Source organism: Anguilla rostrata, chromosome 1 (assembly GCF_018555375.3).
Source record: "Anguilla rostrata isolate EN2019 chromosome 1, ASM1855537v3, whole genome shotgun sequence".
NCBI classification, from domain to species: domain Eukaryota; kingdom Metazoa; phylum Chordata; class Actinopteri; order Anguilliformes; family Anguillidae; genus Anguilla; species Anguilla rostrata.
Genome location: NC_057933.1, coordinates 63,970,598 through 63,990,468, shown reverse-complemented (window position 1 = coordinate 63,990,468; position 19,871 = coordinate 63,970,598). Strand labels below are relative to the sequence as shown.

At 37.4% G+C, this 19,871-nt stretch overlaps 1 protein-coding gene across 7 annotated transcripts in view; it reads left to right on the top strand.

Moving 5' to 3' along the window:
* The window catches only part of satb1b (SATB homeobox 1b), a 54,066-nt gene extending 51,912 nt beyond the window's left edge, over positions 1-2,154 (top strand). For all 7 annotated transcript variants that reach the window (XM_064349034.1, XM_064349057.1, XM_064349043.1 and 4 more), the window contains one exon: positions 363-2,154. In XM_064349034.1, coding sequence (XP_064205104.1) covers positions 363-908 — 546 coding nt within the window. In that variant the 3' untranslated portion in view covers positions 909-2,154. The remainder of the gene's footprint in view (positions 1-362) is intronic.
* The last annotated feature ends 17,717 nt before the right edge of the window (positions 2,155-19,871 follow it).

Below are 19,871 nucleotides of genomic sequence, written 5' to 3'. Positions count from 1 at the left end.
CACTTTGTGATTTCTGTTAACTTAATGTTTCAATGTATCACTTGGATTGAAGAAATAAGGGATGGCTTATTTGAAGCATTGCTCATGTTCCCAATAATAAATAAGTATCAGCACTAAATGGGAACAGTGTTGAGAGTTGATAGTGCACTGGAATTGTGAACTTGGTTTAGGTTCAAATTCTTTGAGACCTAATGACATTAAAATGAACAGGATATTAAAGTGGAATCCCTCCGTAAAACCTGAAAGCACCCTGAAAAAAAAGTTTTGAAAATACTTAATTTCTGTATGCTGTAGATGAACATACTGTAGATGTTTGAATGTATGAAGGTTTTTTGTTTACCTTTACTTTTCTCCCAACCTAGACTCTGCCACATCAACAACCTCAGCACCAGCCCCTGTTGCCACAGCAACATCCGTCCCAGCCCTCTCTTTCCCAGCAGCCCTTGCAGCAGCAGCATCAGCAGCAACAACAGCAGCAGGCGGGGCCACGCCTGCCCCCTCGCCAGCCCTCCACGGCCTCGCCCGCCGAGTCTGAGGACGAGAACCAGAGCAAAGCGCGGCCGGGGAACAAGATCTCCCTGGAGGCCCTGGGCATCCTGCAGAGCTTCATCCAGGACGTGGGCCTGTACCCCGACGAGGAGGCCATCCACACCCTGTCAGCCCAGCTGGACCTGCCCAAGCACACCATCATCAAGTTCTTCCAGAACCAGCGCATCTACGTCAACCACCACGGCAAGCTGAAGGACCACGCGGGCTTCGAGGAGGACCTGGCCAGCTTCAAGGAGGGCGAGCTGCTGAAGGACCTGGACGACAGCACGCAGACCAACAGCACCATCTTCTCCATCAAGATAGAGGAGCACCTGACCGGCGATGTCCAGGCCGAGTCCGACCATGACTCAAAAGAGTAGCCCTCCCGCTGGCTCTCACCTTTCTACAGTGCCACTGTAATACTATTTAAACAGACTTCTTTCTTTCTTTTCATTTTGTAAAAAAAGAAAAATACAAATACACCCTGTAATATTCACTGTAAAGACTGATGCATCATTTAATAACTTGCACAAAAAAATGTTACCATGGAAATTTGCTGACTGCACTTGATGTCCGTTGTTTTTACACTGATTTTGAGCTACTGATAAAGTCAATGGAGTTTGATAGACTTTCATAGGTGTTTACGTACGTGGTGTTCACTGGATTTTAAATGCATAAGTAGAAAAAAGTCAACGACTAGGCCTTAAAGGTGAGGTACCAAGTCTGACGCCTGCTAGCAGAATTGCTATGATTTTAGAGCATAAACTTGATTACGGACCACTCAAACTCTGGAACCCAAGGACGCATGAGCACTGAAGAGAACGGCTCAATCTTTACAATATTATTTGTTAGGAAGAAATATAAATATATAGAGAGACATATATTAACTGTAAAAAGATACAGTTTTAAAGAGAAACTATGCCAACAAATGCCTTGTACTATATGGCACTGCCGATGTTCAATTATTTTGCAAAAACTTTGTCACTGTAATTTCCGAATCTCCACACAGTTTGAAATGTGAAACACAACCTTTCTTTGTTTTTGTCGTCATTCATTATTTATTTGCAGATCGTTTTGCAGCGTTCTGATGTAATTACTTTTGTTTTGTTTTTTTTTTCTGTTATGTAATGCTTTTTTATTTTACTGATATTTTCTATTTATAAATGTAATTTTGATGGGCAGTAAAAAAAAAAAACAAGTGTCTTAAACGTTTTAAATGGAAAATGTGCTTTAAAGGTTGCCTATAAAAAGTGCTATATGTCAAGCAACTCATGCTACAAGCTTCACGATTAATGTTGTATGCAATTTTTACTATCATGCAAATAAGCTTAGGTAAATTACTAACCTATAGAACACCTTAGAGGAAAAAAAAACATATGCAATTTATGTGAAAATTGATGTTTGCAATGTGTCTTCCTTTGGTTAACAATCCAATTTGAAGCTATTCCTGTATAAATATTCTGTATAAAAAGTGTTTCTTTTTTATGAGTTTATTGCAATGAGAACACCGGTTATTTTGTTACAACTGACTGTTTTATAAGTGTTTCTCGGTTTCTTTATGCAGAAATGGTCTAACTAGGAGTGGTTATTGATTGTTAATGACACAATTAAACTGTTTGTATTGTACTGCAGATTCGTGGTATTTATATGATGAAGAAAATTAAGAGCGGCAAAAGTTTTAAGAAAAGTTAACTGTTTTACCATTAACTTTTACAAGCATAATGTATATAGTTCAATACAATAACAAATGACAGCATTATACTAATACCGTTAATGAATTAAAAGCTCTTGGTCTTCCCCTGTTATAACAATGAATAATTACATATCCTGTGATTCAGCAAGCCAGTGGAAAAGAGAAGAAATTGGAGTTGCTGTTTGTAGCATTTCTGTCTTTCACCTCAATCTTGGTAAGCAATACTTGTGAACACCAGTTTTACCAAAAGAAGGGAACCCCTTAACACGGAGTCCAGTATTTGTGTAGATGTTAAGTGTAGCCTTAGCAATGCTTTTTCAATGATTCTTTAAAATGAAGTAACTGGTTATCCAAACTCTTCGCAATAGGAGCAGAATAATTGGCCATTGATGCCTAGGGAGAGAGGGAATTTGTTTCCTGATATGGGTGTCTCATCGCTCACCAGTCACCCCTGTTGATCGAGTGCCCAAAGTCTGCTTGCACAAGTTCCACGTGAAGCTTCTTCCTCCAAGTCATGCCTGTACAAACTCATTTTGCGAACTGCAGGCGATTGAAATCACATGTTTTGTGGGAGAGCACATGGTGTCTGCACTCTCTCGTATTGGCATGTGGGTAATCCAAATTGGGCGAAAGAGGGCAGGGAAGTAGTGTTTGCCCGATATGGGTTTTTTCAGCCGATTCTGATTTCTAATAAATTGTCATTGAAATAGCCGATAAGTACAACCGGTATGTAGCATTGTGAATTTTAAAATTTACGATGGCAAAATGCAGCAAAGTCAATATAGCCAAAGTGATTCTGATAAGATTTACCATAATGTCTATAGCACTACTGCAATGTATGCTTTAGTTTCTGTCTCCTCCTGTGTAGACACATCCTCATGTATTGTGCTCGTATGCCTGCATAGAGAGGCATCAAACACAGAAATAGTGATTGTTACTGAGAGGACACAAGTGTTTGCCATTTATTTCAGCCTCATAAGAGCAAATATACATCATGTAGGTAGACTCTTCCAGTCAACATCATCAGATGCATTGTGATGTCACATTCTGAGAAAGTAAGTAAACGGTAGCTAGACTATTATTAATGCAACCTTCTTGCTGGGTCTTCAAGAGTAGATCTGTTCTTCCAGTCGACTACATCATAATGACACAAAGCTAGTAACATTGCAATGGGAGTTTAATGCACTTCCATCTAAAACAAAACTGGAATTAATTTAACCAGCCAGCAAATGAGATGGGGTAGACTAGGAACACATCTACAACGTGTTGCTGAAAAATTACGGTACAAAGTTGCATCACACACCTAGCAGGACTGCTCTTCTTACTTCATTTGGATACTTGCAGACCCAACAGTCTCTTTTTGCAGCTACGTCTTGTATATTTAATCTTTTTTAAATTAAAAGCTATTGTAGAGACCGATCCGGCACAGAATGGCACAGAATCATTCCCAAAGGCACTGGTTGACCCAAATGTGCTGTTTGCTAGTATTGGTTAGCTATAAGTTACCTCATCTGAATCAGAAATTTAGTGCATTTTGTGAATCCATTGTTTTAACTGTAAACATTGATGTTTTATTTAATTACATGATACAGTGTATCATTTCTTACTGTACTTATCTGTTCTACAATTCTTGGTCTTGGTGATTCCAACCCACGTGAAATTTGCGCATAACAACTACAACAGGCAGGGAAGGGGAGGGATATGTACCCACACTGTGTGGCTCATTCGTTTGTCATGCTGTACTTTGTGTCCAGGAGGAAGTGAATTGGTTTGCAATGGTGAACATGGTTATAGGGGCACATTTTGGCTGTTTACTTTTGTTCTGGGATACCTGTGGCACCGATATCAGCCAGCCAATATTCAATATGGCTGGATATTGGCCGATAAATATTGGTGAACCAATAAATCAGTAGATCACTAGAGGGTAGCATGTAAAAATACTGTTTGCAAACATTTTGAAATGAACAAACTGAGCAAGTGGAAAACCATGCTGATAAAATGGGGGCTTCTCAAATTTCTGAAAAGCTAATGTACAGTTTTTCTTAATGTTGTCAGATGTGAACCAACATTCCTTTTGCTATTGACATTTTGTATGCCAAAGAAGGAATGTGTTAATGTGCACAGGCAGAGGAGGGGCTACTCCATTACCACCACCTGCACCTTTGAGTCTCTTCTTAGGTGAACTGGTGTTGGTTTATATTTCCCTATTTGCATCCTCAAGGATGTTTTTGTCATTCACTGTTTCCGTCTCTTTTCTTTTTCACAAAATCAGAGGTGAAATAACTATTACGTATTTAAAGGGGACAGTAAACATACATGTCTGTATAATCCCAAGATATCATTTAAAATCCATGACTTTATTTCCAACGTTATCCAAATGTGCCCTTTTTACCTTACCGGTGTGTATTCATATGCTTCACCTTCTCTAACTCAAAAAATCATATTTGTCATTTTTTCTCAAAAGTTATATTCACAATGTTGGCCATCTGTTACAGGCACACTGAAGCAAATAGGCAATATTAACTCTACTCACATCGGGACATTAGAAATCTAAACGATAGTATGAGTAAAAAAGAAGTTAATGTTTACCATGCAAAGGTATTACTTCAGAACATTTCACTCGAGGAGCTCATGGAATTCAGTGGGAGCAAACAAGCATTCAAAAATTGGCTTCTGTTCTTCAAAATGAATAATGAAACAAACTAGGATCATCAGAGTTGGTGGTTTCAAGAGTAGTTTGGCCCTCCCCCAACCTTGCAGATGACACAAGTAGCCATTTGGCATGACAAAAAAATATAAAGTATTAACAGGATGGTTATTTGCGTATTCCAGCAATAACAAAGCCAGAGGGGTGTTCTATTTTTTCCCTAATTGACAGTTGCAAATACATCAACACAAAACCTCTATAGCAGTATAGTAACAACTTATCATAGTAGTGTTATCCTCAATAGCAATAGCATTAATGGTTCCTATATGGCAGAATGGTGCCAAATGGCTGAAGTTCTTACTCTTGCTAACTTAAAGTTCAAAATAGGGGGAAAACAGGCATAAAGAAGACAGCCTATGGCTTAATTCACAAGTAATTTATATTCCTGTCTCACATGCTGAAAGAGAGAATGCACCAGTAGTGCACTGTGGTCTAGTGTTTTTGTGGTGCCTCGCAGATGTATCATTAGCTATAAAGCAGTAAAGGCACTGATCAGCAGACATCATTCTGAGGTCGTATTCTAGTCTAATTTTCATCTGGATGGCAGACACTAAAATGTGACCTATTTCTAATGTCTTTTTGACAGCGCCATGGGGACGTCACCATAAAGTCGTCATGTTTTGGTTGAATTGTAATCGTGTTGATTTTATTATGATCGAAGGAAATTATCTCTGGAACTGTGCACTCTGTAACAGATGATTGCTTTACAAAGCTCAAGGTTTGGAGCTCTTTGATATAACAGCATTTTGACTGAATGCTTATTTGCAGTTTACAGTGTATATCAATGAATATAAACCGCTGAATGCCCCAATTCACGCTTCATTTTTAGTGATGGACAGCCATAAGATATTGTCTTGCACTATGCTTTGAGAAGACACAAATGGTTTCACTTTTGGTTTTGTGCCAATCCATGTATGCTTTCCACCAGAAAACAAAGAAAAGCTGCACACACTTCACATGTCCTTTTATTAAATACATCTAAACCCCTTTCCCTGGTCTACCTTCAAGAGTTCAGTAGATTTGACAAATATTGTAGTGGTCGGAAGTACTGCAGCTGTTTGAAAAACACACACAAGTGGAGTTCTCTTGTGGCTTCCAAAATTAAAGAGCTTCTCAACTCATTTCTTTAGTGTGGGATATCCTTCTTTTTTAATTCCGTATGATTTTATCTCCACATTCTAGCTGGTGTTGACTGAAGGCTTTGAGTGTTTGTTTCCACATAAAAGCTTGTTTGTTTTCTATTATGGCTACACTACATGCAGATTCCTAATATTCCAGCATAGTGACAGCAGGGACTTGGAGCTGAGTGTCTGCACTCCAGCACAGAGTGGAATACCAAATGCCCAGAGTCATCGCTTTCAGCTGTTGGGTTTGTACTTGGTGCGTATCACAGGGGTTGCAGATGTGGCTTGGACAGATCTATTGCTTGGAAAGTTGTTTCCTGAAGTTTTAACACATCATCACCAGGAGTTTAATTAATTAAAATGCTGTGTAAAATCCAAGGTTATAGGTGTGACCAGTTCTGAGTATACTACCAGTACTGCAGTATCTCTGTTGTGATTTTAGAAAGCTAGGTCAGTTAAGGGTCATTGGTTTTCAGATAAACAGGGCACTGTGGCATAATATGTTTATATATTTTGAAGATTGTTTTTACCCAAACACAATTGACACTCAAACAACCCACAAACTACTACATTTTACATATACATCAGATTTTCTACATTTCCTGTCACTTTGCCTCAATGATCTATACATTTATTAAATTAAATTCAAGCATCTGTGTAACAGATAAAAGTTGCAGATGAATAAAAAAGTTTTTTTTCCCTCTAGTGTTAACAAGTATCTGACCTTGTCTGTATAGACATCTTCAGCATTTCTTTTAATTTTAATTTCTCCTTGTCTGTCTACCCACTCTGTTTCTGTCTGCTGTCAAGCATCAGCGCAGATCAAGACACACTTGCATTTAAAAATAACTAAAAAGCAGCTAGACATTATATAAAGTATTTCCAGATGTTGTTACTTCATAGTTATCTTGCACTTTTCATGAAATATGTCTTGCATGCTTGCCTCTTAACAAAGTGGAACCATTTACAAAGTAGAAATTCTTGAATAATTTGTTTTGAACAGCCAGACTTCACTAGGGAGAATTTTGAAATGGTAAGACATAGTGTATTTCCTTTATTTGCATCAACATTTATGCAATGGATTCATAGTTATGAAGTGTCAAAATTATAATCTTTATAATTTAGTCCCATTATAAAGTTTTTAAGAATAAACCGGGTTTTGAGCATAAGGTCACCTTTCCAATTGGTTGGTGGCTGCGTAAAGCCATTCAAAAATGTCATTTCAGCTTTGGGTGTATGGCTGTCTGCTTATCCATCACTCTGTCATCTGGACACTCACTCTTTAAAATGGACATAGAAAGCCACATCATCTATTTTTGTACATTATTGCTCTTTGAGGGTCTGTGTGTCCATGTGTCACCTTTGACCCAGGAGAGACTATGAGGCTGAGAGAGCTATAATGACACTGGATTGAAAGCAGATTGTCTTTTTCATTTCTCTGTTCACTTTCATAATGCCGGCACACTCATACTGCTAGGACCAGTGGAGGTGATTCATCAGGAATGCTTTATTAATGTTTCTGCTACGTTTAGATCCAGATTAATAGCACTGTATTCTCAGGTTGCTGTACGAAAATAGCAGGTCTGCCTTGTGCAGGGGAGTCTTCTGTGCTTACCCATCAGCCCCTGGGACTGCGCAGTAAATCAGACAGGAAATGCACCAGAAACACTTATAAAGTTATTATAATGATAGAGATCTCTGCGGAATCGCTTCCCCGCGAACCAGGCCCCTCTCCTTCTCCTTCTCCCGCCGAGCCGTTTGGCAGCGTAAACGCTTAAACTGTTTCCTCGATCTGAAGGGGCTAGAGTCGAGGGGGGAGAGTGGGAATTGATGACATTAATCGTTGTGGTACCTCTCTCTCTCCCCTCTCATGCCCTTCACCTCAGTTTTCAACAACAGAAAAGATTAAAGAGGGAAAGCCCAGGGGTATTGATGCATCTTTCCGAACATATTAATTTTAGCAACATCTCTACCTCTCTCTCGCTCTCTCTCTCTCTCTCTCGCATACACACATACACACACACACACAATGATACATACACATACACAATGAATATGCATGCTGGATTGCTGAAAAGTGGCATGGGGCTTTGTATTATCATAATTTGTTTTATTATCATGTTTTAATGCTCACTTCAACTTTTGACTGAAACATATTCTCAGTCAAATATTATTACCTCAACTTCTTTGATGCACAGGCCTTTTCCTTCATTTTGCATTATTGACCGTAACCCAATTTCTGTTTCACCTGGACTAACGTTAGTAAGAATACTGTCACTAAGAATTAAATTGGTGGAGAAGAAACATCCTGTGACTTGTTCACTTCAAGAGCAATCATAAACTGAATAGAGAACGAATCGCAGGGAGCGATGTGTCTTATTCTACACTTATTGAGATAAGAGTATTTACTGCAATAGCACATTATTAGCTTGATGTTAACGTGAAATCTGAACTGTGTACTGAGAGGGATTAGAGGACACATCCAATCCAGTACCTGTCCAAAATTATGACTCAGCTTATTCCATGTCAATTATTTTACCTTCTTCACTTTATGAAAGCTGTAAACATCCCCAAAATGTAAATATCAGTATGAAAAAAAATCATTTGATGAATTTAGACAGGAAAAAAAATGACTTCAAATAAGTTTAAATGGCTTTGTTTCCATACTAAATCCAAACATAAACTCTTATTTATTTATTTAATCAGTGTGAGCCATAGAATGTGGGGGCAGTGGCATATATCATAAGCATTCTTGTTTTATACTTTGCTTGTCATTCGGAAATATACCCAGATTACGAAGCAAAAACATGAAACCTATGCGTAAGTGAAACATTATTTCGAAATAGAAAAAGGCCATGGTTTTAGTAAATTAAACCACCTAGTGTTAACTAAAGGATTTTACAAAACATTAAAATCTTGTAGTAATACAAGATTCCCTTGCCACAACCTTGTTTAAGAAATCCCAAACTTCTTGTTATGTAGGCTCATTAATTCATTTTTGCACATTTTCACAAATCGGAGGACAACCAGCTGAGTCACAGAAAATTGTTTTTAAATAAATTCTCAAGGTAATTATATTAAAAAAAGAAGAAATATGTTAAATATGTTAAATCCCTCATAATGTGTTGGACCACCACTGTCTGCACCCAAGGTTGAAATTTGTAGGGAACTCATCAGCAGTTGCTCAACTGTTATGTCTTGCATTTTTGATTAATACATAGACCTCACAATCCTGGAGTTTGTGCTCCTGCCCACTCCTCACCTTTGCTGATGACTTTTGCCAAAGCTGTTTCTCTCAGAGTTCTTTGGTGATGTTACCATAAATTGACATTGGATTGAGTTGTCCTAGCCCCTGAAGTTCCTCCCAGACAATCACCCTGCTTTGAAATTCACAATTATGGGCAACCAAGGTTGCTCATTTATTCTCAATTTTTTTCATTTTTGTCACCACCTGTTAATAGATCCCCTCAGTTTTTTTTCATAATTTGTTTCAACTTAAACTACCCCTATAAAAATTCTTGTCATACTGCCATGCAACGCTTATGTGTCACTGCACATTTGATCAAACCAAGTTATTACTGTGAGTCCATATTGCGGTTCCTCAGCCCCACTTCAACCCTTTTTTTAAAACAAATCTGTAGTCCACTTTTGAATTGCAGATGTCCCACTAGCCTCACCCTGTGCTATCTGGAGCCATGAAGGGGACTACAACTGAAACTTGGAATAAGGTACCCTGCATATTTATGATGCACTCGAATGCATACCAGTGATACCAATGTTTTCTACACAGTACTACAGGAGAGCTAGCATCTGACAATAATTTGTATCATGTGACTCTAACTGCCTCTGTGGACTCCTCGTCACACCCAGCTATTGATAATGCAGGTTCTAACCTGTGGTGCCAATCCAATGAAGCCCAGTCTGTGTCTAGTGTTTAGTGATGTAGCCATTAAGGTGCCACATTTCTATGAAAAGCAAGCAGCATCTCCCTATTCCTCCTGCACAACTAAGGTAAATCATAATAAATGAGTATTTACTGCATGTATGCTTTGTACTATTGGACTTTTAGAAAGTGTTGCAGCATTTTGCTTTGAGGACCTGTCTTTATTTTGAAAATAATATTTTTGAGGCGCATTTTACTTTAGAATACTGAAGTGAAGAGTGCACACATTACATCAATGAATTCTAAACTTTTAGAGTGAGTAATGCACAATGATTTTAAATTGGAGCAACAGACAGTAATGTTCAAATTAACCACTTTACTTTTGGCTATGTTTAGGTGCTGTATTGACTTCTGGTTATGTATTTATGTTTATCTTTATTGTATGCTAAATCAATTTTCGAACAGTTAAAGAGGGAACAATTGTTTGACCTTTTTATCTTAATTAGCCATTTAACCAGGTAAGAGGTAAGATTGTAAGGGATTCATTTTGCTCTTTAATTTCTTTATTCTTGTGTCGTTTGTCAGGTTAAAGTCTAGACATATTGGGGCTGCTGGGTGGTTTATTCAGTTAAGGCTCCTTGCTGTGGTACATGGATGAGTCCCACAGTCTCGGATCGAATTCAGACCATGCCACTGCCGGCTGTGGCCTCTAGCTCCATAGTGCAACATGCAACTGGCATCAGTTGGCTAGCCTTCTGTAGGTTAGGGGACTGGGTTTCATCGCTATCTAGTGTTCCTCATTGGTCGCGCAGGCACCCCTGGACTGCATGCTAAAACCGTGAGATTTGGAACCCCTTGCACTTTTTCCACAACCCTGACCTCTGGTCATGACTGCACCCCAGTAGACAGATAGACGGACAGACAAAAATGGCCAAATGGAATATTCTTAGTACATTGAATACATTCAAAATGTCACACAAAAAGCATGTCATTTTAATATTATGGTCTAGTTGTAAAGCTGATGGTGGTATTTTTCCTTTTGAAAGTGGTGTTTCTTTAAAGGTTCGCCAACTCTTCTGATGCGGTTTAATTAGTTAAAAACTAGTCAGGTACAACTCACACAGGCACCATACCCAAAGAAAGGAGTGACTTTAGGGCATAAACCTCAGTCTCTGTCTATTCCACTTAAAATGTGAGCATATTTGTGGCTTTGGCTGAGATCAGGGCTAATTTGTTATTTGAGCACCACAGTGAGGCACCTGTGCTCACACAGTAGTCTCATCTAGGAAAGCTCCAGACAGACATCAGACAGACATTAGACATACATCAGACACCATTAGGTGTGATTTTATATTTAGTCTGTCAACTCAGTAATGAGCAAGTCTCACCCTTTGGCATACCTGGTCTGAAATAAAAGCTTTGTTGCAACCCATCGGCTAATGGTAATCAGAAGTGAAATAAACACTCTGCTGTTTGTATGCTAGCACAACAGAAACTTTTCTGCTGCTGTAGATTATTGAACATGTTACAAGAGGAGATAGGGCATACAAAGTTTAACAGAGAGTAAGTGCGCAAAATAGAAAACAAAATTCAGAAAACGGTTGTCACAGCCCGGCTGGAAAGAAAAAAACAAATATATGCAACACATGATAAAGTACAATTTGAATAAAAGCTATATAAATGACTGATGTCACAAACAAAACAAAAAAAGAATGGTGCAACAATTGTTATGAGGTATAATTAATATTTTCCAATATTATGAAATTCTGAAGTATTACATATAGCAAACATATGGACTTTAAATCTTCAGAATCTTAAATCTGCACTTTAAAAAACCGTGTTCAGCAGTGGGATTACTATATTGCTGAGATATTATTGTTTAATTCATTTTCTGTGTTTGTGACTATTGTTTATGATTGTAATTTCCAGAAAATATCAAGTTACTATTATTATACTTCATAAGCAAGTCACACAAGACCTGTTTAAATTGCTCCCACATTCATCATATAAATCACAATATGACTGAGTAGAAAATATATGGACATCCTAAAAGGGAATTGTATTTAGAAATGATACAATACTGATGAAAGTGTCTATTTGCACTATTCCATTAATTATTTGTCAACACCAATTAACTTGAGGCTTTTCATTTGTTAACCACTACTGTCAAAAATGCTTACAAATTCTCTTTTTACTGAAATAGCTGTCCTTTATTGTATTACCTGTTTGAGTTTAATAATTACTGTTGTTAATTCAATCATGGAAAAATAAAGGAAGTATCTTAATTTAACAAAAGAAATGTTTATTATTTTAATCTTACAAAAACTATAAAATATACAAAGCATCAATTTAAAGTATGCTTAGATAGCAAAGTAGGGATCAGTTGTCCCATGGCACTCAGTTGAGCTGAGCTCAGCACTCTTGATGCACTGTTTCTAATGGCCAAACCAAACTTAGTAGAGCTGTAGAATCTCAACCTGAGTGACAGAAGCATTTATGCACCGCCAGGGTCTGGAGGTATGCTTCGTATCCAGCAAAGGCGACAATCTACACAGAATAACAAATCCAATGCCATCAGCTGAATCTGTAGGCTGTAATTAATTTTCTGGAAATTTAGCTCAAGTGCCCTCTTCTTATTTTAAGTACTAATTGAACCAATTTCCCTTTTGTACACGTGCTCTGTGCTTCTATTTTAAAGCAATAACTCATCGATCAAGCCCACCACTCAGTTGCAAACACTTATTACAATGGTTCCACTTACACAGTGACCAAAACAGACTCAGTCACATAACAATTCAAATGCAAATGTTTCATTACCTAACTGAAATGTCATGCCACTTGATGTGTTTTTTTCCCCTCTCACCTGCCAGGGATTAATTTTCAGACTTATATTTCAAAAAGGTTATGACAACTAAAATATATATAGCTGGCTGTTCTGTGTGGTTATCTTTTTTTTGTTAAGAAACAGAGTTCCAAGCCACTGAATGTTTTTTGACTCTATCAAAAAGTGCATGCAAAGTGATGAATACAATTTGACTTTAGGGCTGAAGACATAATTTCTGGCTCGGAGTTCAGAGAAAGGATTTGCATCCGGCTGTAAAACTGAGTTGAGACACTCATGGACCCCCAATAAATGATATCTGCATGGAGGCAGGCTGAGAACTGTGTGTGTAATTGGGGTGTAGGGGGAGGGGTGGGGGTACAGAAAAAGTATGCATGGGATACGTTCTTAGGAGGGAAATTTCTGCAGTTGGCGTCTGATATTGTGCAACCTGGAATTCACTCTCCTAAGGTTACATTGTAATTGACACACTTCAACCAACTTATGCATCAAAGCAGAAGTACAGGCATAATCACTTATTTACTCTTTGAGCAGTTTCACATGAATAGTACTTAGCCCAATCTAAAGTACTTTCTTGCTCCTGTACCTGAAGCAGTTATTCCAATACCTATTTCATTTATGCAAAGAACACAGTCCTTTCTATTCTTTGCGCTGTATTCTTATTCTGTTTTTAGTTATTTGTCCCACAAATGTTTTGATATTAGATTATGCTGGGGTCTGGATTGATATTAATGTCTTCAGCTCAACTAGATTAGACCAATTAAAACCCTGGGGAATTGTTTGAAGTGAAAACTTGAAAACGCTGCAAGCACTTTATTTTCTTCTGGGAGCTGATTTTGACACCCTTGATGTAGCTTAGTAACAGCTATAAGGGGTTGAAGAGGTTTAGTCAGGTAAAACATAGACTTTCTTATCAGAATATCTTCTGCGTTGCCTTCTCCAACATCAAATCATGTGTTGTCTAATTCAAGAATATCTCACCATTTAATTAAAGCTATCATTGAATAAAATTTCCATCCATGTTGAATGCTAACACCTTTTGGGCCCACAGGCTTTCGAAGAAGTAGACTCAAACAGTGCTCAAAAGAATAAAAAGTTTCATGGTGGGCTTACTGTACAGCATGGAAGTCTATACCTGCCAACCATACAGTATAAAACAGTTCAATGGAAGCAACAGCTGTGTATGAATGAATAACAAGTTAGCTCTATGCATTTTAAGTCATCAAATCCCACACCTCCTCACCTACCCCTTATTTGCAAAGGGGACAGAATTGAGGTGCTAATTAACGTGATAAAGAGTTGAACAAATCTGATGGAAGTGCAGGATTTTGGAGAGAAAATAATGTGTTACATCTGTATTCTCAAACACTCAGAAAGGTGTTACTTTCATGTTTAATTAATTACGCTTTTTTTTTTCCTTAACCGTATATCGACAAACAGGGACCAATTCGAAATGAAAGCAAAATGTTTAAGATTAATCAATGACAAATTTCCAGGAATATTTGCATTGCCTTACCTTTTTACAACAATTATTAATACCTGCATTGTTTATACTCTGAATAACAAGGCTAAATGGGCAAGGTTAAAATGTAGTAAAGTTGAAGTGTGGGTGAATAAAACTAGAGCAATTAAGAATAATTAAGGCAATAATTAAGAACATAAAACCACTTTGGTTCTTTCTTTTGCATTGGTCACATACACTAGAGACCTTCCCTGAAAGCATTTTGTCATCTGTTCTGTGGTCCTGATTGCCAGGTTGTTTTTTTTTTTTTACAAATGCATTTTCACAAAGTGTTGTAAATATCCCTTGGATCTCAATATTTTTATATTTGCTACTGATAGCTCCTATTTAACTAGACCACTGCATACATACTTTGCTTATGTGATCAGCTCTTGATTAGACCAATTAAATGTGAAGGGATTAAAAATAGCAAGCAAACAATAGCAAGCAAACCAGGCAGAGAGCTAGTCAGCAAACTAGCTATGTCAATGCATATCAAAGTCAGTGCCAACTTGCTGTTTCTTGGTTAATGTCATAGCATGTCCTCCTACACCATGTCACATCCGAAGACATTTCAAGTAACTTAGAATAATCAACAACGTCGTGCCATCCAAAATATTACTGTAGTGTTGCTAGTGACTATTAATGACAATATTAATGCTGAATTTAATCAGCACAGGGATTGACAGCTGTTTTGCCAGTGTAGTGTTTTTCCTTTTTGTACAATTTGTAATGCACTAATATATAGGCATTGACTATTTACTTTGTTTTTTTTTTTGTTTGTTTTTTTTTGTTTGTTTCTTCTTCTGTTTTAGGAAGGCATTTAATTCTGTTTGCATGGATAGACTAAACAGATTTTATTGCATAGGTTGAGGCAGACAAAAGCAAACCGTAAAAAGGAAAGACATTGTGGAAAAACCTACAAAAGAGGGGAAGTAAGTTGCAGATCATTAGCTCCAGGCGATGTTTATGTGGCGGATCTTCATTTTTTTTTTAGCAGTGGCCCAACAATAATTTACCAAAACGCAACACACAGCCAAAATTTGCTGTCGGTTTTGATTTTAAGCAATGGGCATTCCCAGTAATTACCATTGATAGTGTACACTCATAATGCCAAATTAACAAAAAGTATAAGAAAAAATGTTATTCCTTTAATGATTCCTGACATTCCTTCTCTAAAACATTTCTGGTATGTTTGTCCTGTATGGTATGTTTCACAAAATCATCTATATATTTTAATATGTATACAAGTAAACATCATAAAATTGTTTCACACCAGAGTCTGTTCCTGGTTGAAGTGCTCCCACAGCAGATTTTTCCCATTGCAACCACATTTGTATCCAGAACATTAGTAGCACAAAACCAGAGGCCTTGTCGACTGAAATATGTTATAATGAGAAATAGCTTAATCACTATTGCTGGTACCACCATTGTCACCATTACAAAAGCCTGCCGATGGTCATCTTGGTATGCTGATAAAATGTCCTTAAAAAATATTTGTAGGGAGAACAAGTAGCATTGCTCAACTTTCATGGCAAACTTCTATAATGAGAATACTGAATGCCACTTCTAAGGTCCGCCACATGTCAAAGGATTGCACAAATGTTTTTACTTTCATCAAAAATGGCTGCCAGAATGGGTCAATAAGGACAACTTTATAATAAATAGTACAGTATGTGGAGTGATGACATGAGAGTTCAAGTGAGATTTTTATTGCCATACAATAACACTTTAAGAGCCCAACTAGTCTATAACCCAACATTGACCTGCTAGGTCATTCACTGTTCATTCCCTGCAATGTTGTTTTCCTACAGTGTCCATGCAGGCTAACAGTGGCTTGCTAACAGCACTAGCAATATCCTCAGTGAAATAGGGACAGTCAGTAGACAGAAAGCAAGGCAGAAGCAGTAGGAAACACATCTGATGTAATTAAAGGACAATTATGTAACCCACCTTTCTGTTTAAAAAAATGAAAATACCCCAGCAATGACATGTAAATGTGAACATAAATACCTTTGGCTATATGGGAGGTCCTGGCTAGCTCTACTGTGCATCAAAAGTAATAAGAGGGGAATTATTAAAGCATGCCTGGAATTCTCCCAATGCCAGGGAACAACACTAACTGCAAAATTACAGTCAGAGCAGAAGAATGCAACATACTACAACCAGCCATGGGCCACTCAAGACAAGTCTAGACAAAGAGGAGATTATATGGGCATCTCCCACACAATGCTACAGTCTCTTTAAATATCAATCATGTTGAATCTTCTTCACTATGTCGATCAGTTCATTAATAAATTATGATCTGAGTTTTAACTTTTATGTTATGGAGTTCACTTACCTTGTCAACACTGCTACCATGATTCAGTCAAGCCTTAGCTTTTTTATTGAAATGTAATCAATAATTCATTTGCTTATTATTTATTTTTTAGCCCAATATATATGTATATACAGTATGTATATATACTGTATCTAGGGAAATTTTAAAATGTATCAGGGATCAGAATTATTCATTACCAGCAGATCATAAATAGCATTTAAAAATTTTTGAATGTCGGTTGAATGTGTAATACCGTACATCAGTTCAATTTAACAGTTTTTAAATTGAGGCCTGCTGTTGTAGTCATGACAAAACATCACAAAATGGAGACTCAGTGAGCAGGCATATATAAAGTCACAGGAAGTATAGTGTACAGGAGCAGACGCAGCAGTGGTCCCCAGGGACCATGTGAGGTACAAGTTTGGAATGCTGCACTGAACACATTCTAGTTCTGACCTGTGCTGTATAGGCAGGTATGGCACCACAGGTACTCTGAACAAATGTGAAACAGGGTAGTTGGGTTAACATCCCTCCTCGATAGAGTGCATATAATAAGTGTCCTTTTGGTCTCTATTTATTTATTTATTTTCCAAAAGTAACCATGGTTTATGTGAAGAAAAATTTTTTGTATCAAAAACTATAGCCAACAGCAATGTATTACAGCTGACCCTGTGTTTTTAGTTTTTTTTCTAAATGAGCAGGGTCAGCTGTAATGTCTCATTCATAATTATCACTGGTATTATCATCGGTTATTACGTTAGTCTAGCTTCACTCTGATTGCATAAATTCAAGGTGTTACAGTGAAGCTCACACAGGGGTCATCCTAACACTCAATAATAGCACCAGAAATTAAACACATTGATCAGTTTATTTGAAACAGACATATTGGTCCTTTGAGGCTAAACAGGTTGCACAAGTGATCTTCTGCTAGTCATTTATGTCTTACCTTTCAAATGCATCTTGACAAACAAATCTTGTACATACTACTTTCTAAAATGATAATAATGAATCTTTGATTATGTTCTCCATGGGCTTTTTAATCAACAGTGCATTTAGTCCAAGAACATTTTTAGGAGATTTTTAATCAACCCTAGTTCCCCAGAGTAAATCATAATTTCAAAGATTGTTTCACAAAGATTAATATGAGGGCAAAATTGAAGTTTTTTTTTCTCGAAAACTAATATGTGACTATACAAACTACCTTTAATTTTTTCAATTTGAACAGTTTAATTGAGAATATGGAGAAGATATATATATATATATATTTTTTTTTTTTTTTTTTTTTTTTTTTTCAAAAAACAGAGTCAATGGGATTTTTGTGACAAGGATTCTTAAATTAACAAATTAACACAACAATTTATTACAATATGCCGACTGCAGGAATAGTCTGCAGGTCAAATATGAACAAAATATTAATTGATACACAAACTAAATGTCTTGTGAAAATTGTTTTATGTTTTGTAAATTGAACTGGAATCTTTCTAAATGATTGAAATGGACACTGGTATGGCCAGAATTTTATGACTGGAGATGAACTGGACAATTTTGTAGTTGGTATGAGCAATAAAACATTTCATTGCTTAGCAACCTAATGGAAAATCCCATGATTCATTAAATGTACACACAATTTAGTTAATTTAGCCAGGACAGTCACAGACACCTCATATCCGGTCAATTTACACTTTATTTTGCTCCCACCCCACCCTTAAAAACAAATGGTAATGCACAAAAATAAAAACAAACAAAAAAGAAATAAAAATGCATTGCATCACCCAGAGCAGGAAGTAGTCAAATTGACTCTGGGAAAAATGTTTACGTGAACTTACTGTACTGACGGCCTGATGAGATTTCTACAAAACCATAAAAATGCCTTTTGTGCTGTGGTATTTCCTACCATTCAACCAAGGCAGAATTATAATTCTCTTGGGAACAGAAACAGTGAGGGGCTTTTAACTTCGTCATGCAGAAACAAGCAAATTCCAAAAATATTAATATTACACACTGTCTGTGTCACACTCTTTCAGTGCTTTACAATAGAGCCAATTTTACTATCACATGAGAAAAACACACATAGGACCCTAATGCATGATGTAAGCATTTCATTTCACTTACAGAAAGAGCAGCAGTATTTCCTGCACAGCAGTGTCTACAGCCATAATAAATGTACATGTCGAACAGGGTCCCTTTGGTCAAGTGGATTAGATTTTATCATTCTGATTTTAAAGGCCTATCTGTGTTTAATTTATGGGCTTCGGGCTCTTAATTGTGCTCAGAAAGCCTCAACTAAATATATTCTGCATACAATCAGGAATTTACAACTTGCCATCTCTGCTCATCTACAGACACATTTGAGGACTGAACTGTGTGAATTTTAATTGTGCTTACAGCCACATAGCCACAACCACACTGACATGCTGGCGTTCCCTGAGGTATAAAAATTTAAAATGAACTAAGTAAAAAAGAAAGTTCCCGCAAATGGGGGAACATGGAAGTGGCGTCTCTAAATGAAGGGAAGAAAAGAAGTCTGCCTCAATTCCCCAAAGATGGTTTATTATTCCGCGCTAAAATGTAGTGCGAGCAAAGAGTGGTAGTCAGCGATGCGTCAGAGTTGCTCTTTGAAGGCATTAAAAAGCTGAACGCACAACAAAGACCAGATGTTCCAGCATACTTTATTTATGCACCCATCAGCCATCTTCCAATGTCCACAGAACACAATCTTGTTTTTAAGAGATATTTTCCCTGCTTTTCAAACTCCATACTACAACTCTTTTTAGTGTGTGTGTGTGTTTGTGTGTGTGTGTGCATGCGTGTGTGTGTGTGTGTATGTTTGTGTGTGCATGTGTGTGTGTGTGTGTGTGTATGTGTGTGTGTGCATGTGCTTTGTTTAGAAAACTTTGCTGTAGAGGGAATGAGCTGGGTGGCCGTGAACCGTGGAACAGGTGTTGATTTTGCAATTAGCCAACGTTTCAAAGAGGCGATGCTGAATGTAATGGTGGTGGAGGCTTTGGGGCCCTGCGAAGCAAGCCATCATGATGTTGCAATCAGCGAACAATAACAGGCATTAGAGTCATTATTTATAGTTTAAGGGAAAAAAAGGATTAAATATTGCCATAAGGCAGGCCTGACATTTGTACTGAGTGTGGAGTTGCCAGCTGGGTTACATCCTAGTCTAGTGTCTTCAGTCCCCTTCCTCAACCTCTAACCCACATCCAGTACATTCACAAACACCTGGACACACACACACACACACACATGCACACACACACACATACA